General features: G+C 34.6%; 4 protein-coding genes across 6 annotated transcripts in view; 1 reads left to right on the top strand and 3 right to left on the bottom strand.

The window, feature by feature from the left end:
- Positions 1 to 1,297, bottom strand: part of LOC107642289 (kinesin-like protein KIN-14R) — a 6,466-nt gene extending 5,169 nt beyond the window's left edge. The window contains exons 1-2 of one of the 2 annotated variants that reach the window (XM_016345595.2): positions 944 to 1,297; positions 11 to 312 (exon numbers count right to left, since the gene is read on the bottom strand). In XM_016345595.2, the coding sequence (XP_016201081.1) occupies positions 11 to 312; positions 944 to 1,109 (468 nt within the window). In that variant the 5' untranslated portion in view covers positions 1,110 to 1,297. The remainder of the gene's footprint in view (positions 1 to 10; positions 313 to 943) is intronic. The other variant, XM_016345594.2, reaches the window with a different exon arrangement.
- On the top strand, positions 1,949 to 6,926 carry LOC107642288 (probable glycosyltransferase At5g03795). Of its 2 annotated transcripts, XM_016345593.2 has the most exons (6): positions 1,954 to 2,387; positions 2,469 to 2,789; positions 3,719 to 4,005; positions 4,661 to 4,893; positions 5,710 to 5,867; positions 6,433 to 6,824. In XM_016345593.2, the coding sequence occupies exons 1-6, from the start codon at positions 2,238 to 2,240 to the stop codon at positions 6,532 to 6,534; spliced, it is 1,251 nt and encodes a 416-aa protein (XP_016201079.1). In that variant the 5' UTR covers positions 1,954 to 2,237; the 3' UTR covers positions 6,535 to 6,824. The 2 variants fall into 2 exon arrangements, with proteins under 2 accessions (XP_020978392.1, XP_016201079.1); XM_021122733.1 differs by having other exon boundaries at positions 1,949 to 2,789; positions 6,433 to 6,926.
- Positions 7,660 to 10,145, bottom strand: LOC107641603 (pentatricopeptide repeat-containing protein At5g65570). The gene has a single exon (XM_016345085.2). The coding sequence runs from the start codon at positions 9,847 to 9,849 to the stop codon at positions 7,813 to 7,815; it is 2,037 nt and encodes a 678-aa protein (XP_016200571.1). The 5' UTR covers positions 9,850 to 10,145; the 3' UTR covers positions 7,660 to 7,812.
- On the bottom strand, positions 10,301 to 14,555 carry LOC107642287 (KH domain-containing protein HEN4). The gene is made up of 7 exons (XM_016345592.2): positions 13,947 to 14,555; positions 12,775 to 13,218; positions 12,320 to 12,592; positions 11,659 to 11,850; positions 11,505 to 11,569; positions 10,960 to 11,071; positions 10,301 to 10,864 (listed from the first exon to the last, which is right to left on the bottom strand). Exons 1-7 carry the CDS (start codon positions 14,538 to 14,540, stop codon positions 10,718 to 10,720), a joined length of 1,827 nt encoding a protein of 608 aa, XP_016201078.1. The 5' UTR covers positions 14,541 to 14,555; the 3' UTR covers positions 10,301 to 10,717.

Here is a 23,503-nt window from a genome sequence, read left to right as displayed (position 1 = left end):
GGATACTTGCCTTTTCTTCTTGGATGTATACATTGAAAGTCCTCATTCCTTTTGGTCCATTTATGTTGATGATCTCAACAAAATGAAGATCAACCACATAATCTCCAGGAGGAAGACTATCAAATCTGTAACAAAAGTTTCCTAACCGAGCTGATTGATAGATAAATGGGTAATCCCCACCCTCCACTATTTGCTCATTGGTACGCATAACGTTCCCACCATCGAAAAAGGTGTCACCAAGGAAAGTTAGTCCACCGTCTGCTTCATTAGTAGCTTCCTCTCCCGCATTCACAAACATGACATAATCCTCCCCTGCATGGAAAGATATGCTATTAAAAATCATCAGGTGATCCTCCAAATGTTATATTATACTTCCAAGCATAAATCCTGATCCCTGAATTATTGGAACACAGGCTTCACCGAACTTTCAAAGTGTACCATCTTACTCAGAATTAGTATTATATTTCCGAACTAACTGGAATTAGGCTTCACTTTGCCACAATTCTAATCCTCAACTAACTCCTCAGTTTACATTTGTTGGCTAGCATGGTAAACCTAAATAAAAGACTGTAGAACACTAGTCTGAGAAATCAAATCAACCACTTTTCTAAACAATTTTTCATGTCTTATAAATATATCAGTCTTTACCCTTAACACAATCATGATAAAAAGAAACGTTCTAGTCTTTATATATTTGCAGAAATAGTTGAAAAAGAAGAAATGATGTTCTTGTCCGGGAAATCAATCAATCAAATCAACCCTAGTTCTAGTAAACGTAATTACGAAAATGTAAAACCAAGGAAATACTGCGTTTTAAATAAAAGGAGGAAAACTGGAAGCTCCTATCCTAATGTATTTCATTCTGCCCCGTGAAAAATAAACTAACCCTAAGAGCAAGATAAAGGAAAGAAATGCTGAATATGCGAAGTTTCAAAATTCTAACCGGAGTTTTCAGGTCTTGTGAGCCCAGTTGGTAGTAGTCTTGAACTGGGATCACATACTACTGAATCGAACAAGGACTCTTGTGCATCTTCCATTACTGAGTCTTTATGCTCTGTTGTTAGGGCTTGTGATTGCTGCTGAAAATTGTTTGATTGGATCTGATCCATGTTAAAAGATTGAGTCTTTTGGTAATAACGGAAATTCTGAGAGTGAAAGAAGGAGTGGTGTTTGTGGCAGAAAGAAAGGTTTCAGAGATTAGAAAGCTTGAGGAACAAGGGGGTATTCGAATTCGAAGTTGGTGACCGTTGAAACGTTTTGAACTCACGGACCGTTGAACCTTTGCCTTTATTCCTTTTTTCTTTGTCCGAAAATAACTACAAAAAAAAATGATGTAATAAATAATCTGGATCTTTTTTTTTTTTCCCGGTCAGAAGCTACGCTTTTGGATTGAGATTGGGCTATTGAGTTTGACCAAAAAGAGCTATTGGGCAATGGTCTGTACTCTGTTACTGAAGTAAAATATTTTGTCCAGCCCAAAAAAAGTTTTTTGTGGATATAAAAAAACAATACAGAAATGCTTTTATTTCATTGAACAAAGAATATGAAACATAATGATGAATTGATGATAAGTTCCCCTATACAAAAATGTACAACAAATATTACGAAGTCTAACTAGCTATTTTAGACCTTAAGAGGTTTAGATTTTGATAAACAATCTTCACTCTTAACCTTGCATGTTCTGAAAAAAAAAATTTTTTTTTCACTCTTTACTAAACTCCACTTTTTGTGGTAGCATTATCCTTAAAATAATTGGTTTAAGTAAGATAAAATAGGATCTGCATTACCAAAACTTGCTCTCATTGTCATCCATAGCAAGAAAAAACATATAAATCAATAATTTCTAGCAATTAGCAAGTAGTACTATGACAAGAAAATCCTTGATTCCGAAAATCAAACAAAACATTGGAACCAATCTAAGTAGTTCATTTAAAGGGTGCGTTTACCAACTCAGTTAACTTTAACTCAAAAGAACCAAAGAAGGATGAAATCCAAGAGAAGCAACATCAGATGGTGAAAGCTTGAAGCCAGCAAAGCAAGCATCGTGACACGCTGAAGAAATACATACAACAGATTCCGACCCTCTCTCTCTCTTTTTCACACACACATCATCGCTGGTTCACGCGGAAAAAAACCGAACTCCATCTGCTTCCTTCACTCTCTTTCACTCAAATTCACGCAAAAAATAAAATCAATTACATCAAACACACAAACACCATCTTCTGAATCTTCATCCAATGCTGATGAGTTTCACCGTGAAGCAAACCCAGCAACTGTCCTCAAATCACGGCCTCCTCTCTCTCCGAGGTGCACTTCTCACCCTCGCCATTCTCACCCTTCTCTCCTTCACATTTCTCTCCCTCAAGTACTCCACCCCTTCCCCTCAGGTACCAATCACCAAATTTTCTTTTTATTTTTTTTTTCAGCAGAAAAAAATTGAAAAAAAAATTAATTTTTTGGTCTCGAAGATCTCTGTAGTGAAGCTAGTGGATCCTGAAGTGAAGGAACGCAACGATGAGGAAGAAGGAGGTGAAGAGTTTTCTGATATATACCACTCGCCGCGGGTTTTCAAGCTGAACTACGCGGAGATGATGGAGAAGTTCAAGGTTTATATATATCCTGATGGAGATCCCAAGACATTTTATCAAACACCTAGGAAGCTCACTGGGAAATACGCCAGTGAGGGATATTTCTTCCAGAACATTCGGGAGAGCAGGTTCCGAACCCTTGATCCGGATCAGGCACACCTCTTCTTCATACCAATCTCCTGTCATAAGATGCGTGGCAAGGTAAACATTTTTCAGTGTTTTTTGGTTTTTGCAATGTCTTTGGATTAGTTTACTAACTGTATTTACAAGAATGTGTAGCACTTTGTTGGATAGGGGAGCGTTGGCATTTTTTTAAGTGGTGGTTGCTATTGAGATCTGAGAAGGTTGTGGCATTTGGTTGATGTCTTAGTGCCAATAGCTGTGTTGTTATGGTAATATGTTAATAATGGTAATGAATGGTTTTTTAAGGATTAATTTGTGAATAAGGAATGAGGATACGGCAAAGTGTTTGAACTTTGTTTCGGATATGCGTTATTAGCACCTAGTAGTGATATTACTTAAGATGCTAGGCTAATATGTGTTGGAAATATTATCAATTGTTGGAGGTTGTGGTTTTTATGGATGTCTTGATGATCACCTTTTCGCCTTCGGTGAAGAATTAGGGACTGGAATTTCATGTAGTAGGAATTATGATCATTTTGATAGTTGAATCATCATGGAAGATGCACAGATCTTATTTTGGCTTACTTTTGTTTCTCTCTTTTTCATGTGGATTTATGCTTAGGTTTTGTTTATTAATTCTTTTCCTTAATGCCTTTGAACTTAGTTTTTGCTTCTGCGAGTTCCCTTATTCATGTTTGTACTGAGGATCTGCTTTTTAGCCTTTTGTGCGTGCGTGTCTTAATTCAATGCTTATTTATTCTCTCTATTCACATGTTCACTTTCTTACCTTATTTTGAGGCTACATCTTCCTGGTCTCCATATACATTGTGCGACTCGATGATGGCAGTTTATAACTGTTCAAGATTTGTTAATGTGTTACCGTGGATTCACATTGAAAGAGGAAACAATGAGTAATGAAACATGAATAACACGTTATATTAAGCTTGTATGGTTAAGTGCCTGCTTCTTGTATGGAGTGCTTCTCATGGTTGTATATTATTATGCAGGGCACATCTTATGATAATATGACAATAATTGTCCAAAATTACGTGGAGGGCTTAATAGCCAAATATCCTTATTGGAACAGAACCTTGGGTGCTGATCACTTCTTTGTCACTTGTCATGATGTTGGTGTAAGAGCAACAGAAGGGCTTCCATTTCTTATCAAAAATACCATTCGAGCAGTGTGCTCCCCTAGCTATGATGTTGGATTCATTCCACACAAAGATGTTGCTCTCCCTCAAGTACTACAGCCCTTTGCTCTTCCAGCTGGAGGGAATGATATAGAGAACAGGTGAAGATTTAAAACATAATATGCTCTTTTGCCTTCTGTTGTTAATTACTTGATTATGAACTGGGAATTGGAATATGTATGTTCAAATGACTTATTATTATCCTGCATTTTGGTTTTGGATCGTCTGTTAAATCTTTTTATGGCCACCTTGACAATGAGGCTAAATTGCTAATTACTTGATATTTCCAGGAATGAATAGAATCCTGAATCTTGAAATTGGTCATAACACACAGGTCTTCAATTTCTAAATAACCTTAAGCTGCAGTTGCACTTCAGTTGATTTTTTTGTAACATAGCTGAATATTATCTTCTTTGTAATATCTTCCATGGAGGGGACATTAGTTGCAAAGAAATGAAAAGTATTACTGTCACCAATGACTTATAATCTCCATATGCAATGAAAAACATAGATTAAGTTTAATTATTGATCCTGCATGAACTATATTTAAAATACATATATTATTTTCTTGTACAATGGTATGGAGAGGTGATACATAATTCAGTATTCAAACAACAGGTTATTAGTGATTCTTAGATTATTTAGTTTGCTAGTACATAGATTATTGATATATAGCTCATGCTTTAAGATGATTAGACAACGTGTCTACATTAATATTTATTCACTCTCAACCTTTGGTAAATATGGGCTATGCAGGACTAATCTTGGATTTTGGGCTGGTCATCGTAACTCTAAGATTAGAGTCATTCTTGCACGTGTATGGGAAAATGACACTGAACTTGACATTTCTAACAATAGAATTAGTAGGGCTACTGGACATCTGGTATATCAAAAGAGATTTTACAAGACCAAGTTTTGTATATGCCCTGGTGGTTCACAAGTTAATAGTGCTCGAATAGCCGACTCTATCCATTATGGATGCATCCCTGGTAAGAGTCATCATTTCTAATGGATTCCCCCCTTAATTTTGTAGTTTCAATTCAAACATCTTAAAAGTGCATGCCTATTGGATAATCATACTTTTTATTATGTAATGATTTTCGTCATGTTTCTTGGATGACATGAGATGGGTAGATTTATATTGCATTTCTCTTAAATTGGTATTAACCTATTAGATGACCAAGTTTTTTGTGCTTATGTTAAGATGCATATCAACTAGTATTTATTAACTACACTAGCAAACAGTAATTTTCACTGAATAAGCTTTGGTTGCTTTTATCACCCATAAGATGTTTTATTGATTTGGAATTTGCAATTTTATTGAGATTAGATTGTTGATTATCTGGAAATGTTAATATAATGATCAATTAATTAATAGGCTTCTAGTATGTGCTCAATTTGAAAATGTAGATCTCTTAACTGGAATAAATAAATAGAGTTTTTGTTTTCCTAAAATTGTTTGGGTTGGATTGAGGTATAGAAGGAGTTCCTTGGGATCAAATTGAGGAACTTAACTCCATCCATCCAACCCCCCTAGCTAAGTCATGAACTGTACCACACAAATTTTGTATAGATCCAATTTTTTTTCTTTTTCTAGCCACTAAAAACAGTCATTTCTTTAGCAATATGTTTGTTCATGATCTCAAGAAGTATATGTAGGATATTGAGTGACATTTGAATTTTAACTTACCAAGTATTGTTATGTCATAAGATTTTGACTTTGATGTTCTTGCTTCTGAGATGGTATTTTATGTGTATTTTGTCAATCTTGTACATGATCTGAATTTTTGGATGTCATTTTGCAGTGATATTATCAAATTACTATGACCTCCCTTTTAATGACATTATTGACTGGAGAAAATTTGCTGTTGTACTCAAGGAGAGTGATGTATACCAACTAAAACAGATCCTCAAAAATATATCACATGCTGAGTTTGTGTCACTTCATAATAATTTAGTCAAGGTAAACTATTCTCACTACATTTCTGGAATCTATAGTTAAATGTTTTATTTCCTTTTCTTTCCACATTTATATTTTGTTTGAAGAGTTTGCAATATTAGACATGTGTTAAAGAGGACTTGTTGAAGTCTGCCCTAACTAGAGGTTTTAAAATGTTGAAAATCCATGGTGAAACGATTAAGAAATTAGAATGTTAATTATTTAAAATTTTAAATATGACTATGATCTATGATATAATCCTACTGCATCTCGTATAGCCTGATGAGATGGCTTAATTGTTATTGAAGAGCCAGCAATATGCATAGTCAAAACGGAAACTAAGAAAATTGACCCATAATTTTTTTTATCACAAGTTGTCTTCTTGATAGAGCTTTCACAAATGTTGTGTACTGATGCTGCATCTTACACTGAACCAATACACACCTCATCCAATGGTGGACGGGTATGTATTGGGGTCGGAGTAAGATGTTGGATGAGTACAAATAACACGTACTTAGACCTTTTCATTGCCAATCGATGTATTTGTTGATATATTTGAACTCACAAGAAAGCTCTCATGCTGTATCAGATTCAGAAACACTTCCAATGGAATACACCACCTATATCATATGATGCATTTCATATGGTAATGTACGACCTCTGGCTACGCCATTTCACGATCAAATACTGATGATATGAAGACTCATCTGTTTTGTATACATCATACAGTTTTAGCAACCCCAAAGAGAAATACTGTAAATATTCATTTTAAAATTTTGTTATATAACAGCTGGTTTTTCAATACTCTTGCACCCTTAACAATTCTTTATTTATTCATTTGCCGTGAGAATCTTGCTTGCGATGAAAATAGTACTAGGCCATGCCTATTAGATCATTGTGCTATATTACATACCCTAACTTAATCTATGTTGAGTTGTGTTTTTCCCACACTAGTTATATTTCAATGGTTTCTGTTTGTAATTGAGGAGTACAATTGAGTTTAGGTTATTGAAAAATTAAATCTAGTATTAGTGTATTGCGCAATTAAATACATTTAGTCATCCATAATATAGTTTCTGCTGACATTGAATGAGCATGCTTGATATTTATCTACACATAACCACAGTTTTGTCATACCATATAAGATTATTTTCACTCTAATTTTATTTTTCACATTTTAATTTCAGCTAATAAGGCCATTTATTAACTGTTTCTTGCTTGCTACATTATTAGGCTTGGTTTGGTAAAGCTTTTTGGAGAGGTGCTTGTGCTTTTAAAAAGCACAAGCACTTCATTTTGGGTTTGGTAAATTAAAAAACCCAAGTGCTTGTGCTTGCAGCTTTTAAAAGTTAGGGGTGCTTTTGAAAGCACCTAACAAGGAGCTTTTCAAAGTTGGCTTGTGCTTTTTTAAATTTAAAAGTCTAATATAACCTCATATGTTAACTAATTTTCAAATTTAATGCTTGCGTTTATGTCTATTATAGTATTTTTAAATTTTAAAGCTATTTTATCAAACGCAATTGTTGTTGCTTGTGTTTATTAAAAGCTATTTTTAATTTGATTTAACAAACATAAATGCTACAACTTTTATAAAGCCATCTTTTAAAAGTTAGCTTTTATAAGCTACTTTTGAAAAGTAAAAGCTTTACCAAACTAAGCCTTAGTGTAACACTAGATTTCAATGGCTTCTGCTACGTTTATTAACGGAAACACGACTATTATCGAACCATACATAGCCAGTCCCAAGCCCGGATAAAGGAGGAGGGTTGTGTTAGGTCTTCGGCAACCAACATAAAAATATAGCCGAACCCCCATGACATAGCCGCAACAGTCTTGTCAACCAATAGTTTCAATAGCTGTACTTACCAAGGTTTTCAGGTTACCAGCATAACTAACAACAGATACAAGCAGAGTCCATCCACAATGTGAGTTCTAGACTGCGGAGGGGCTAAGATATAACAAATGTGATTCACCAATAATCTTTGCAAGAACAAATTCCTCCTTTAAAATGATGAAATCTGTTGGCATCTCTAGCAATAATATCTCTCCCGGTGAGTAAAGAAACGAATTTTATCCAACTGTGACAGTCCCCACAAACTCTAAGATTCTTAAAAATCCTTATACTAGTTTTCCTACTACCAGTCTTCCACAAAGCAAAGGCTATGGCTAATTTTTCACTGTGATAATATAAAGAACTCAACTTCATCTTATCATCGTCCAAATGCTGCAACACAAATCTGGTATCTGGATTATAACCCAGAATTTTAACCTTTTCTACCAATTCATGCAAAGTATAAAAAATCTCGTGAGCTCTTGGGTGAGAAAAATCTCCAGCCATAAAAGTGTGAACCTCTCTATCTACATCAACCCAACTCATAGCAGGACTTTTCTTCAATTTCAAATCTCTTATTTTGCTTTTCATCTCAACTACCTGGTTCCATTTTCCAGCTGAAGCATAAAGATTCGTCAGGAGGACATGAGTTCCCCCATCCCCAGGAGCAAGCTCATGGATTTTTTTAATAATCTTTTCAGCCATCTCTACCTCGCCGTGAATCCTACAAGCGTTTAGCAGTGTCCTCCACAGTACCACATCTGGATTTCTCACTTCCTCTATCAACTTTGCAGCTTCTTCAACTCTCTTAGATCGTCCTAGCAAGTCAATCATGCCAGCAAAATGGTCTTTCGTCAACTCAATATTGTGGTTGTTCCTAATGGAGGAAAATATTTGACATCCTTCTTCAACTAACCCTGCATTTTTGCATGCCAAGAGAATGCTCGTATATGTCATACCATTAGGCTCATGTCCCAACTTTTTAATTCTTTCAAATAGCTGAAGTGCTTCTTGGCCAAATCCATTTTGAGAATAAGCATAGATCATTGAGTTGATAGATACTAAATCTAACTCCATCAACACCTCAAAAACAGACCTAGCCTTATCTATATATCCACATTTTCCATACAAATTAATCAGTGCAGCACCGACATACTTATTTCCTCCCACTCCTGTTTTCAGAGTTATGGCATGAACTTGTTCCCCTACTTCAAGCATTGCAAGGCTTGAACATGCCTGAAGAATACTAGATAACGTGAAAGGATTTGGATTCATCGAACAGCGCATCATCTCCCTGAATACTGAGACAGCAACCTCCTCCCTCCCATTTTGCACAAGACCCACTATAAAAGATGTCCAAGTTACCTGACTTGCATAAGCAAGATGATTAAAAACCTTCATAGAATCCTCAACCATGCCACATTTCGAATACATGGTAAGGAGTGAAGTCTGAGAAGCAACAACAGATTCCAGACCAGATTTAACAAGAAGACTATGAATCAACTGACCATTAACCAAATCCCCAAGATTACCACAACTTATCAATACACTAGCAAGAGTATATTCATTAGCCTTGACTCCCCTGTCAACCATGTCCTCAAAAACCTCCAAGGCCTCGCTATAAAAACCATGTTGAGAATAGCCTACAATCAATGCAGTGCATAAGACAACATCTTTATCTAAAACACGCTGAAAGACTAAACCGGCATCCCTTATTCTACCAAACTTGGCATACATATCGACTATAGCACTAGCAACAAACCCATCCAAGACCTCCAAACCCAAAACCACAGCCAACCCATGAGCCCTTTGGCCATGGCTCAAAACACCCATCTCTGCAAAGGCCTTCAAGATAGCAGAGAAAGTGTAAGCATCTGGCAGAGCACCCTCAACAAGCATGTTACCAAAGAGGTCAAGGGCTTCTCTGCTCCTGCCATGATTGATATGAGAAGAGATCATGGAATTCCAAGTCACTATGTGTCTGTTGGGCATTTCGTCGAACAGCTTGCGTGCATCATCAAGGCTGCCGCACTTAATGTAGCCATGAATAAGCTTGTGGCCACCAAAAGATAAGTACGAGGCACAGGATTTGATGACGTGGCTGTGAAGTGCTCTGAGGATTGTTAAGGATTTTGTGTGCGCGCATTGTGCAATCAGAGAATAATAAAAGTTCATATTTTCATGCTATACTTCATTATTTTGTTTTTTAGCAGAACATGCTATGAGTGAGGGTAAAGAAACGAAAAAGCCCAAAGTATTTTGTAGTTCAGTTCTCTACTCTTTGGAAATGAATCCTTCTAATTTTTTTCAATTCTGTATGATTTCTCATTATACACTTTTTAAGTAAGATTAAGAAAAAATATAAACAGATATTAAATAATAAAAAATTATACTTGACAAAATTGAGAGAATCCATTTCCTTTTTGTTTTATGTATCCTGTTACTGCTGTGATAGTTTATATTGAGTTAAGGCCACTTTGGTTTTTATGCATATATGCATGAATTACTTCGTTCATTTATGTTTTTAATTATTCAAAATAACAAAATAGTTTTTCTTTCATTGAACAGAAAATATTGTATCCTTGTCTCTTTTTTATCAGTAAAAATGGGCATCCAATTTTGTAAATAAAAAGAAAAGAAGATAAAGTTAAATTCTTATTGATAAGTCCTGGAGAAACATAATTTAATTAACAATGTTACAGACTTACAGTACCTAGCTTCCTCCACCTCTTAAAAAATTACACAAAAAAAGGAAAACAGAGGGAAAGGAGGGACAGAAAAATCACTAAATCAGAACAAGATCTGCGTTTCTAGTCTAAGGAGGTAAGCATCATTATCTTTTAAGAAAAGAGTGAATAAGAATAACCATTCCATCATATTCACAAGGTGAAGTTGGTCGTGTGATATTTTTCCTTCTTATGTTCTTTTTTTTTCTTTTTCTGGTTGTATATACACCACTTTATGGCACCTCTCTAAAGGGAAGCACCTGAGAAGTAAATGCATCTTTTTGCATCAGCTGATTTGAAACACTAAACACTATCTATCATTCTGGTCCTCTTTGCCCAGTTTGAATGAATGCCTGAAGTAAGCTCTGCGCCGCAAAGGTTTGATCCGGTGTCCCAGATATTACAACCCTGCCACCACTTTTACCAGCGCAAGGATCGTAAACTTGAACATCTGCCCCTGAAATCTGTTTTGAAAATATTAGGCGCCTGAGTACCAGCTTTGTTATAGGTAAAAAAAGTTATGATTGACCATGTCTTTCTAAAAGGAAAAACCACACACCTGTTTGATTCGATCCAAATTACCACCATCTTCGCCATAAACAGAACCAAAGACATGCTCAGAAACTACAATCTCCACGGTTGTGTTTGTCACGGTAGCAAGCAAGTTTGCTCTGCCAGATGATTTAATTCAGCAAAAGATGTGAGAGAAATATCAGAAGCCTGGTGCTATCTTAACAAAATAAGATATTTGTCTATCCATCAACATCAAATAATTAGGAACCAAAATCCTACATGTCAGAGACTTGTGGTATACCAGCTTAAGGTCTACTCTTTATTTTAATGCAAACTAAATTTTAAAAGATCAATTATATAGTCCATTTTACTACATTATTGATGATGTGCATATCTGCTTTGTATTCATCTTTTTTTATATAAAACTGATCATTAAATTTAAAGATAACTAACAAAAGCAACAGCTCTCTAATACTAAATTTTAGGCAATGAAATACACTTTTAAAGCATAGTGGAGTATAAGCAAGAAAATAGAGAAGGGTAAAGAACAAGACCGGAATAAACTTGTATTCTAAACTGCATTATACTGACCTCCCGCTTAAATCTGAATGTACCTCTCCATTTTTTGAGATTGTTTCAGCATGCACTGCAACATTCTGCACATATAAATACTCCTAAATGAGCCTTGGATCAACGAGAAAAATCTTGTATTGGAAACTTAGTTAATACAAGAGGTAAAGAGTACCTTTTGCAGAAACCTCCCAGAAGGGAAAGATCTTCCGTGGCCAAAATGATTACCCCTTGGAGGATCCTTGTTCGGTTTCCAACTGGATTTCATTCTTGATTCAGCAGGCACCTCGTTGGGTGAAAAATTATCCCTGATTATACAAGTGACTTTATATAGAGCATTTTGTACACATCTGTACGCACCAGTAATCTGCATGAAATCTCTCTCTCTAATCACAATCTTGTCATCTTGACTAGAAACATTAACAAACGAGAGCCAAAACAAGAAACTTGAGAGTCATAATGGTTCGGTGATGCAGCAAAATACGATATTTATGATCATCCCTGACCTATATTGGTTATAAGAATGATATTGTACACCAATCTCTAGGCAGATAGAATAAGTACAAGGAATATACTGTTTAAGTATACTTACAAGGCACATAACGGTTCTTGGAAAAAACTAACAGGATTTTTGGGGTATAGCACATTCCATTTTTATTTTACTAGAGCATGTTTACATAATCACATCACAACTTGTATTTATCATGAAACAATATCAGCCTATGGCAATACAGGATAACAACTTCATAGTTAGAGAACCACACTGTGCTAGGAAAAAGGCATAATCCCTTTAGATACTTCTCGAAACAATGTTCAATATACAAAAGTAACTTTACCTGCAATACAACATCATTATCTGTAGCAGTAGGAACTGACTCTCCATACAAAATTTGTATATCAGCACCAGTTAATTCTTTCAACTCTGAAATTACTTGACTTTCATTGCCACTCAAACAACTAACTGAACTTGATGTAATTAAAAGCCTCACAGTTACAGGTGACTCCATACTTGAGATGGAGAGAAAGCCCTTTTCAATGTGATCTTCAATAATTCTAGCAAAGACAAGAAAAACAGCATCTTGGGAAGGAGAATAACATGATTCAAGGTTCTGGAAAAACAAAAGTAAAGTCCAAATTAGCTACAAAAATTATGGCAAGTAACGTGTTTTCATGCAAATCTATAAAAATTCATGTTTATCTCTCCGTGCAAGATACATACAGATAACGAGCCCTGTAAATACCAATAGCATGGGTTATTAGTGGCACAGTGCAACTTTCTCATATGACTAACCTCTATAGCAGAAATGGTGACAATGCGTTCAGCAAACTCGCTTAAAGGAGCTGCAAAGATAATAGATGCACCTGTTTTGCTTTCTAGATTTCTGACTATAGCCCCTTTTTTGCCAATCACACTCCCGGCTACATTATTAGAGCAAAGCAGTCTGAACACAATTTCACGTTCGGTAACTTTTGTCTCATGGCTGGAAGCTCCATTAGACTTTGTTGTCCGTTTTGATGCATCGTAAGAGTCATAAATAGATAAACCTTCCATGGAGAGTAACCATGAATTAAGATGAGGGAAAAGGTCAGCATTCGGATCAAGAGACAATGTATCAGAAGAGCTAACAGTGGATGTGGCCACAGGTTGTGAAACTTTGTTCAATGGGGGACAATCTTGAAGACAGTAAGATACAGAAATCAGTGCTTTCTTTACAGCCAAAATCCCACCAGTTATCTGCCAATCAAACAAGTTCCCAAAAACAAGAAATAATTAAACAATCCTCCTCTAGGTACACTTATTAGTGAAATGTAGTCATTCATTTCAACACCAAATAACGTTATTCCGGAAAATATAAATTATTAAAAATAAATCACAAGCACAGAAGTGACTGAACTAGGTTTCAGTTTTCCATTTTGGCAACTTTTAATGTCTTAATCCTCACAAGGAACAGCACATATACTCTTACCAGTTAACATATCAAATGAGATGAAGAAGCAGAAAACACCAAAAGAGCTTTGCCGATATCAGAAGAGAAATAAAGTGATAATTGTCAATTTCACTGCTATAAATTCAGTATTGACATTTGGCAAGGTGAAAGATGAGATCCAATCTGTTCTCAATACTTAGACAGCTGGACATTCTAATTTTAGCAGATGGTGTCACATGCACACAATCTCTGAATCTCACGTTATAATTCCACTTATACTATCACATACACACTTTCATATGACTTCCATTCCAAATTAGGCAACAAAAAAAAATGGAAGATGCAAGCTACCTGAGAAACAAAATCTACCTAGACGTTGACCATTAACAGGAAATTTGAAATCTAAAACCCAACTGCCACCGCCACTCTTATCTATTTCACATCAACTAAGGTTCATTAACACCAAACAAAAGTTAGAAGCTTTATTTAAATTTCTAGATAACCCAATTGGAAAAAAAAAAAAAAAAGAACTCACCAGAAGTAACTCCTCATCTTTATCAGCACACTGTGGAGAGGGACAAACCCTAATCTTGGCACCACTATTGTTCCTAATTGTGCTTATGTTCTTTCCTCCTTTTCCAACGACCGCACCAATCTGAGAAGTGTGAGCCAGCAACTTGCACGTAACTTCTCCATTCACAACCCTATTGGGGTTGTTGAACCCTTTCTCCACTTCGAGCTCACAAATCCTCTCGAAAACTCTAAGAACAGCTTCTTGGGCGCTCGAAACATCGACCAAATCGACGTCCCCATCGGACAAGGCGACACCTTTCCGGGGTAAAACCGGCCCAATTACCAGTATGACCCGGTCGTCGGTGCCGGAGACTGAGTCCTCGCAGTGGATTTTGCAACCGGTGTCTCGTCGGAGCTGCGACACGATTGAACCGGAGCTCCCGATCAGGCCGCCAACGGTTGACGCGTGGCACACCAACCGGAATGCGATCTGCCCCTGGAGAACCTTGAAGACCGGCCGCTTGGTCCGGTTGTTCCGTTTCAGCTGCGCGTATTGGTGGTGGTGGTGGTTGTAGTCGGGTTCGACGGCGGCGGAAGCGGAGGTTGAGTCTTGCATTGCGTGGTGAAGCGTGATAAATCGGGTCGGGTTGTTGAGATCAACGACGGGCTTGATCTGGAATGAAGTAAAAGGTGCGAAAGGTTGTGGCTTTCATGGCGGGGAAGTAAAGGGGGGATTCGCGGGGGAAGTGGTGTGAGAATAATGGGGATTTTTCATTTTAGAGAGAGAAAATGAGTTCAGTGTGAGTAGCAGTAATGTGGAAGGAACGAGGAAATGCGGTTTTTTGTGGGTCGAAGGGGCGTGGACCGCTGTTTTTGTTCGTTTGTTTTGGTCCTTCGGCCTTTTTATTTGTTGAAAATTGAAATTGAGGTGAGGTTGTTTAATTTGTTATTCATGTTTTTTTCATGTGTTATCTTGGGACTTTATTTTTTTGTATATTGAAAAAATATTTGTGTAATACTCAATCATTGAATTTTATAATATTTTTTAAAATTGTGGGAATAGAATAATATGCCTCTTTATGTTGTCTTGTTTTTACAATTTTAAAAATCATCATAAAATTCAATGATTGAGTATTACACCAACATTTTTTCAATATACAAGAATAAGAGTCAAAGGTTGTGAGAATTTCTGGATTTTCGGTGCTATGATATGTCTATATCCAATTATCCATCCATAAATAACTATCCTTTCTTCTAAAAAATAGTAGTCAATTCAAATGAAAGCTCTCTTTTTGCAAAGTTAATTCATATGTTTTTTTTCATGATATAACTAATACGTGAGAGGCATATAAATTGGGATTCTTTCTGTTTCTTTTTTATTTTTTAGAAAAATGTTAGAGGACTAGTAATTAATCAGTAATATTTTGTCTTTTTTTATTTTATTTTTTGTTTTAACAAATATTCTTAAGAGAATATTATATATTATCAATGAGATTTAACAATAATTATAAATTTTATATTATGTTTTTTAATTGTTATGTTGATTATCTTTCATATATCCATTGATTATATACAAAATGTTTCATTTATAAAGCACATGAGTACATGATTTAGAGTCCCTATCTTTGTATTATATACAAAATATTATATTTCTTTTTTTTGTATTTATTGTATTATATAAAAAATTATTGATAAAAATACGATTTGATACACATTAAAATATCCAACAATATATTTTTTTTTTTTTTATAAAATCAACAATATTGAGAATTTTACTTTGATTTTACAGATTTTAATCTTTTTATGAAAACCTTTGTTACTTATTTATTTTAAAAAATGTTTATTTAAAAAATTAAACACACATAATTTAATATAATATTTCTTAAAATTTAATGTAATTAAGGAGGCAAGTAAAAATAATAGAGTTAATAATCATTTTCGTCACTGAAACATACTTCGATCTCCATTTTCATCTTCGAATTTCCAACATTTGGTATTCAAATTTCAAACACACTCTCTTTCTAATCTTTATGTTAATAATCCTCACAGTACAATTAATTAATTAATCAATTTCTTCTCGTTGTTTTGTAATGATCTGTGAAGTTTAAGTTTGCTGAATTCTCCGGCCAGTCTTCCATGCAGCCATGTCTTCTGCAAGTAAGTATCCTTCGTCTTGTTATTCGCTATACAAAGTCCGAAACAAAGCATTCTTATGTCTTCGTAATTCAATTTTGGTGGTTTCAGCTTTTGTATCGTCAACTTTTTGGAATAGTATTCTGATTGCCCTGTCTGTAAAATACCCTTCTTCCCTCGAGGTACCCCTCCTCCTCTTACCCCCCTTTCTCTATCTTAAAGGTTCTCTATGTAATTTTGGCTATTTTGTATGAAGAGATTCGCCCTAGTCCTCGTTTGCTCAACTTGGTTAACATTTACAAAAGAATGGAACGCTCTTCTGGTATGAACTTATTCCTCACCCAGAATTCGCACTACTCTAAGTTTTCAGGTTAGCTGTTCCCACCTGTTTTTATCCATGTATAGCTTCACCCACTTCCAAATTATTATGGCTTGTATTCAAGTTTTGCGTTATGCACTATTTTATTGATGGAAAAGTATAGGTAAACAATGAAAATATTAAACAATGTAAACAATAGATATATCGGATGTTTATTTTACTAGTGTACGGATGGTTATTTTAATATTAAAATTTGGAGGGTTAATTTGGAGATGTAGTGTGTTTTTATTTGATTGGTGATTGTTCATATTGTTCAACAAAGTCATTGTCCCCCTAGCATTTCCCTTTATTGATTGATTTGGTGTGTTGTAATAAGCATATGCCTGTATGGGTTTATAGGTTTAAGTTCTAGCTTTGTTTAAAATATAGGAATGTGATGTCATGTATGGATTATACTATGCATTTATGTCCTCCTTTTTATACTTTATTGACATTTATTTACCTGGCAGATGAAGAAACGCAATGTCAAGTTGATGCTGACTGTGGTAAAGAGGATGCTTATGATGAGAAGAGTTCCGATACCTCCATGTCGGAGGGATCAGAATCGCAACCTGCTACAACAACTGCAGTAGAAACTAGCTCCTCAAGACCTATTACGAGACCACGTGGAAGACCTCCGAAACGTCAAGCGTACGAAGGTCGCGGGCGGCCTAGGAAGTGGCCGCATGCCAAGGATGAAAGCGTTAGGGTTCCGCCTCTTGTCGTCCCAGGTGCCGTAGGCGGTGGTTCTGAAATTTCCGGTAGTCCACTAAGGTAGGAGGAGTTCTGATTTTTGCTGGTTTTTTCCAATTTCTGGTTTTCTGGTAATCTAAATCTTTGATGTTTCTAGTTTAGAGTTTCTGATTTTCTAGTTCAGTAATAATGTTTGCTTCTTGTCTGATTATACTGAAATTATATAGTTTGTGTGTGATTGACTTGGTTATGAGTAATTGACTTGATTAAGAACTTAATTAAAAAGCTATTGTTAGATATTTTTCTTTCAACAATTGCCACATTGTTCCTCAATTAAGCCATTTTTGAAATCTTGTGGCTAATTTTAGTGTAAATATAGTATTTTTTGTTTCAGAAATCTCCATAAAATTCAGCCACAAATAATTAAAAATTTTAGTAGTGGAAGAAGAAAGTTTATTGCGGTGAAGTTTGCTAATAATGCACAGATGGAGAAGATTTTTTAAGATTTGAAAGATTTTCTGAAGAGTAATTATGTGTGATCCATTCTCAATTAGAATAAGTGATTCTTGTTAACGATTCTTGTTGAACTTATTAGGTGAAATGTCGTAATTCACAAGTTATTATTAGATTCTGACTTTTCAAATTATTGCTTCATAAATTTTCAAGTTAATATTAGATACTGAATTTTCAAGTTAATATTTGATGAGTTCAATATGCCAAATTCATAGTTTTCTACCATCTATGTTATTAGCATGTTGTTATTCCCATCTATATTAATGCTTTGTATGGAATTATGACAATATACCGTTTTAGTTGTTTTGAAAACCTTGTTGAATCAGATTTTACAGTTGTTTTATTTGTAATTAAGTAAAGAATAGAAGAATTTTTCAAAACAGCCAATCTAATTTCAAGAATTCAATGTTAATAAACTAGCCAATCTAATTCATTCATATACTTGCTTTTCCAACATGTTCACAAATACAAAAAAATACTCCTACTACAATTTAAAACCCAACACTATAACTTAATTTGTAATTCCTTTTACTTCCAAGAGTTTTTGTGATGCATAAGCTATGTATCCACTAGCTTTTTCACTTGTATAACATTAGCTTCCTTGGCTTTCTCACTGGTGTGCTCAATGAAGTTTAGATGTCTCGGAATAGATGATAGCATATGTAGTAGATCTGTTCAGCAAAAGAGATGAAATAAATTTAACTTCAATTCTAATCCACAACAGCTTGAAGTTTGATTGTAGGATTTCAGCAAAAGAGAATACAAAAGTATAATAGTTAAACAGAACAGAAGTAAAAAAAATATAATGTGCATAAAGAGTTTAGATATTTTAGTAAATATCACTCAATCACAATGGACTTTTTTACAGCTTCACCCCTGTTACAACAAAGAAACCAAAGAAGGACTGCATAATTAGCAATTGAAGGATAAAAATAGTGTATGCATAATTAAGCTACTTCATTTTTTAGTTTTAATATTCAAATGCCATATTGTGTTTTGCATGTTAGGTTAAAATTAACACTTAATTATTCTATAGCTGTTAAAATTAGCATTCAACAATATAGAAAAAATAATAATAAACAAATCGTAGATAAAACATACAGCAATTCAGTATCATGTTTGTTGGTCCAGAGATTGATACTAAAATTTCAGTTTCTATCTCCAAATTTTTAGTATTTCAATACCTCCAAAAAGTGGGGACACATGGGATTGAAATTTTTAGAGACGAGGACTGAAATTTTAATAATATTTTATACTTAAAATACCCACATTTCAATTAATTAATTCCAATTTTACCCTTTGTACAAATTAAATTAGAACTTCATTCTTATTTCAGTTTCTGTCTCTCACTTTACACCAAACACAATACTAAGACTTATTTTAGTCTCTATCTCTTAGTTTTTGTCTCTCAATCTCTGTTAGAGACTGAAATAAGTTTCAGTATTGTATTTGGTGTAAAGTGAGACAAAGAGACTGAAATAAGAATGAAGCTCTAATTTAATTTGTACAAAGGATAAAGTTGGAATTAATTAATTGAAATGAGAGTATTTTAGGTATAAAATGTTATTTCAATCTTTGTCTCCAAAAATTTCAGTCCCCCGTGTTCCTACTTTTTGGAGGTACTGAAATTTTAGAAATAGAGATTAAAATTTTAATTTCAGTCTCTAAACTAACAAATACGATACTGAATCATAATCTCTCAATCTCCATTTCAATACCTCAAAACAAATGCTCAATGCTTTGCGATGAATTAATTAACTGAGATGTAGCATATAACATATACACATGATCATGTTGACATCAAGGATGAGAAAGGAAATACATGGCATGATAAAGGTCATATGAAGATACATGATGAGTAAAATATGCCTTAACAAATTTTTATTCCGTGAATAAGCTAAAATTAGGGCAAATTATCTAAATAAAATGTTTGGATTTTATTAGAATGTAACTTTTGAACATTGTAGACAGAAATGTAATTTTTATATTTTTATGAAACCGCGAAAGGGTATAGTGAATTTTGGATTGAACATAGACTGCTACAGCGTGTAGCAATTTATGTTGAGATGCGTGTGAGGAGAAACCGCTACACTCATATAGCAGTTTCTGAACGAATTAAATAATGAAAAAATTGCGGCACTCCTATAACGGTTTCTTCACAAATGACACATTACAAAAACTGTAGTACCTCTATAGCGATTTATATATGCCCATAAATTTGTCGGACCCAGTAGCGGATTCTTCACTTCAATTAAAACCAAAAGTTTTAGAGAGAGAAGTTGTTTGTTTAGAGAGAGAGAGTTGTGGATTGAGAGTATGGGTGTTCATGGGTTAGGTAAAATCGGGTTTGATGTGACTCAAATTCGACCCGAAATATATACCGGACCTATTTGTTAGACCCGAATCCAACTATAGACCCGATGAAACCTACACACTTTCGGGTCACGATTATACCGGGTAAAAATTGGGTGAAAACCGAGCCGTTAACATTACTTACTTTCTTGTAAGCTAGCATGTGAAAATATTCAAATTTCCAAGACTCCAACCATTATTTGACATGGTAAAATTCACTTAGAAAAATATAACAAGAACCAACAATTTCCTAAAATTAAAGCATAACCACAATCAATACTAATATTGTCTAATAACACCAAATATTTAAATCAATACAAATAACACAATATTATGCATTAGTCTAAAATCTTATGCATTTTAAACATAAAACATTAACTTATAGTCTTATAATGACTAATAATACAAAATATTAAGGTTTAGAATACTTAAATTCTACATAAGAATAGCCATCATCCATCACTAATAACACAAAATATTAATTGTGTATGATGACCGGCCCACCGGGTCGAGTTCGGGTGACCCGAGCTATGGTCCGGACCCGACCCGAAATAATGACCGGGTCTATTTTTGAGACCCTTATCCGACCCTGAACGCAGTGAAATCACACCAAATTAGCCCCTAAAAAATTCGGAGCCGGACTATGAACACCCCTAATTGAGAGAAAGAGGAAAAGGTTTGGAGAGGATTTGACCACTTGAAATCCCTAAGGCGCCATTTTCAAGTGGGACCATGGCGGACGAAGGCAGCTTGTATCGACTCAACGATGTTGCTCACATTGTCGGTGGCATTCATGAAGAGGTAAGTTTTTTTTTTAGTTGTTAAATTTTATAACATAATATATAATATTTAGGATGCAGAAATTAAAATACAGAATTTAAGATTTGTAACTTAGTATTTAAAATTTAAGATTTAAAATTAAGGATACAGTGTTTAAGATTTATTTTAAATGTTGAATGTTTATCCTTTAGTAATTGAGATTTAGAATTCAAATTTTAAATATAGTGTTTAAGGTTTGTAGGTTCAACTTTTAAATATAGTATTTAAAAATTAAGATTTAAAATTTAAAATTGTGAAATTTTAAAATTAGAAATTTTGTAGTTTATCATTTGAAATATAAGACTTAAATTTTAGAAATAGAATAAGGTTCGTAGTTTATTATTTGAAATTTAAGATTTAAGTCTTAAATTTTAAATTTTAAAATCTAGGACTCATAAATTTAAAAATTGGCAATTTTAACTTGTTTTAAAGTATATTAAGATTTGTTTCAAAATTTTATGTAAAAATTTATACGCATTATTTCTCTATTTTAATAAAACTAACTTGAAAATAATGTTAAGAGAACTATATCTAAACGATTAGTTAAGTCGTAGTTTTTTTTATTAGATTATAAATTATGGTTTAGATTTGTAAGTATTAGAATTTAATTTGGGTGTGGTTATTTTTCTCACATCATGCATCCAAGTAGGTGTATTTATAGCTAGACTTTAAATTTTTTTCAATTTTTTTTTTACTATTAAGTATTAAATAATATAAATTACCAAAAAATATATATAATTTCTAAGATATGTATAATTATAAATGTGTAATAAACATAATCATAAACTAAGTTTTTGAAACAAAATAATAAAACCAATATTGTCCAGAGTAAAATAAATATTATCCAAAATATATAATTAAACATCTATAAGTTTAGAATACAATCAATCAAACGTAAAACATAATCCAAAACACTAAATTAGAACATCTTCAAACAAATCCTAAGCCCACCGGGGAATCCCACCAAAGTTCACGGTTTAAGCAGTGCGGGTTAGGCGGGCTTTTGATGTGTGACTATTTCAATTTTTCATCCCGACCCGCTTTGTTGGCGGGTTACGCAGGCCGGTCCGGCAAGTTTAGGCTTGTTTGCTACCCCTATTTACGGGAGTGGATCTTCTCCGGTGGAAAAAAAAACTGGATGATGTCCAGTGTTTAATCTAACCCTTCATTGCTTTCTCTCTCCTATTTAATTTTGGTCCCACTTAGAGAATTAAAAGTGAAAGATCACACTTTATTCTCTCAAGTATTTTTTTTCACTAGAGAGGATCCATTTTCCCTATTTACAGTGTTAAGAGATAACAGAATATGCCTTTGCATAAAAGGATCATACCTTATTTGGAGAGAGATGGATTGTACCACTTAACTAGGCTGAACGCGTGTTGATTCTGGTTGGATGAGCTCTAATCAGCACATTCATTGAGAGGTGGCGTCCTGAGATGCAACATTTCATATGTTGTTTGGAGAGTGCACCATCACGTTGCAGGATGTGGCATCTCAGCTGGGGTTGTCCGTCAATAGAAAGGTTGTATCTAGGTGCCTCATAGACTTCGACCAGTTGATAGATGGTGGCAGACCATCTTGGGAGTGGTTTCATGAGTTATTCGGTGAGTTTTCACTGCCGGATAAGGTAAAACAGTTCATAGTCCACTTCACATGGTTCCATAAGAGGTTCAGGGTGCTACTAGACTACTAGCAGATGCGAGTGAGGATACTGTATACATATACACACATGCATACATTATGATGCTGCTATCCACTCAGCTGTTTGGTGACTAGAGTGCAAATTGAGTACATATTCGGTGGTTGCCATTTGTGGTGAGACTTTATGAGATGGGTACTTATAACTAAAGTTCAGCTGTGTTGGCATGGCTATATCGATGCATGTGTCGGGTGGCCAATAGAAATGTCACGAACTTGGCAGGCCCTTACAGCTATTATAGTTTTGGATCTTCTGGCGGTTTCCCACTCTCAGGCCGCATGGAGGATGTTGAGAAATGTGAAGGATGTTGCTGTGTCCCGGAACTTGATGGCCCCTGATTTGTAGGTGGGTTCCTCATAGTTTCCTTGTCACTGTCACCCATGATGTGAGCAGGCTCTTCGTTCGAATCATCATTTTGCATCGCATTTTTAACTCGATTCGGTTCACCTTCACCTGAAATATTCGGAATCTTACGGGGTGACCTAGCTATCCCAACTAGAACAAATGGAGGATCAACCAACTGATAAGTAGGTGCAACGACAGACATCGAAGAAAAAACACCCCATCGTAATTTTAACGCTGTGCCTTTTTTTTTTTCCAGAGTAATGGACTAGAACTAAAAAACTCTTCTTGCTATCAATTTGTGAATTTGTGAAAATGACAATCTACTACTATACCATTGCCTCTTTCTTGGTATGTATAGGCATTTCTAACGAAAAAGAAACCGCTATAACCTCAAACGATTTTTCAGGTGTGCCATTTGTGAAGAAACCACTGTAAGAGTGTCGCTGTTTTTTCATTGTTCAGTTTGTTCAGAAACTGCTATAGGGGTGTAACGATTTTTCCTCACATGCATCTCAACGTAGCAACTTTTTTACGTTCAATCAATTCGGAATCTACTGTATTCTCTTGTGGTTTCCATAAAAATATAAAAGTTGTATTTCCATATGCAATAATTAAAAGTTGTATTATGATAATATTAGTTTTTACACATTTTATTTAGATAACTTGC

Source organism: Arachis ipaensis, chromosome B05, assembly GCF_000816755.2.
Source record: "Arachis ipaensis cultivar K30076 chromosome B05, Araip1.1, whole genome shotgun sequence".
NCBI lineage: Eukaryota > Viridiplantae > Streptophyta > Magnoliopsida > Fabales > Fabaceae > Arachis > Arachis ipaensis.
Note: the sequence above shows the minus strand (reverse complement) of the source record. Positions and strands in the feature narration are given on the sequence as shown.

What these genes read in the sequence shown, in the direction of transcription:
- LOC107642288 (XM_021122733.1), top strand. Translation starts at nt 2,238, where the DNA reads ATGCTGATGAGTTTCACCGTGAAGCAAACCCAGCAACTGTCCTCAAAT. An exon ending in GGGAATGATATAGAGAACAG is followed by an intron (nt 4,006 to 4,660) that starts GTGAAGATTTAA and finishes TGGGCTATGCAG; the next exon opens with GACTAATCTTGGATTTTGGG. An exon ending in TTCATAATAATTTAGTCAAG is followed by an intron (nt 5,868 to 6,432) that starts GTAAACTATTCT and finishes ATGCTGTATCAG; the next exon opens with ATTCAGAAACACTTCCAATG.
- LOC107641603 (XM_016345085.2), bottom strand. Translation starts at nt 9,849, where the DNA reads ATGAACTTTTATTATTCTCTGATTGCACAATGCGCGCACACAAAATCC.
- LOC107642287 (XM_016345592.2), bottom strand. Translation starts at nt 14,540, where the DNA reads ATGCAAGACTCAACCTCCGCTTCCGCCGCCGTCGAACCCGACTACAAC. An exon ending in AAGATGAGGAGTTACTTCTG is followed by an intron (nt 13,219 to 13,946) that starts GTGAGTTCTTTT and finishes TTTGATTGGCAG; the next exon opens with ATAACTGGTGGGATTTTGGC. An exon ending in CATTCAGATTTAAGCGGGAG is followed by an intron (nt 11,072 to 11,504) that starts GTCAGTATAATG and finishes ATCATCTGGCAG; the next exon opens with AGCAAACTTGCTTGCTACCG.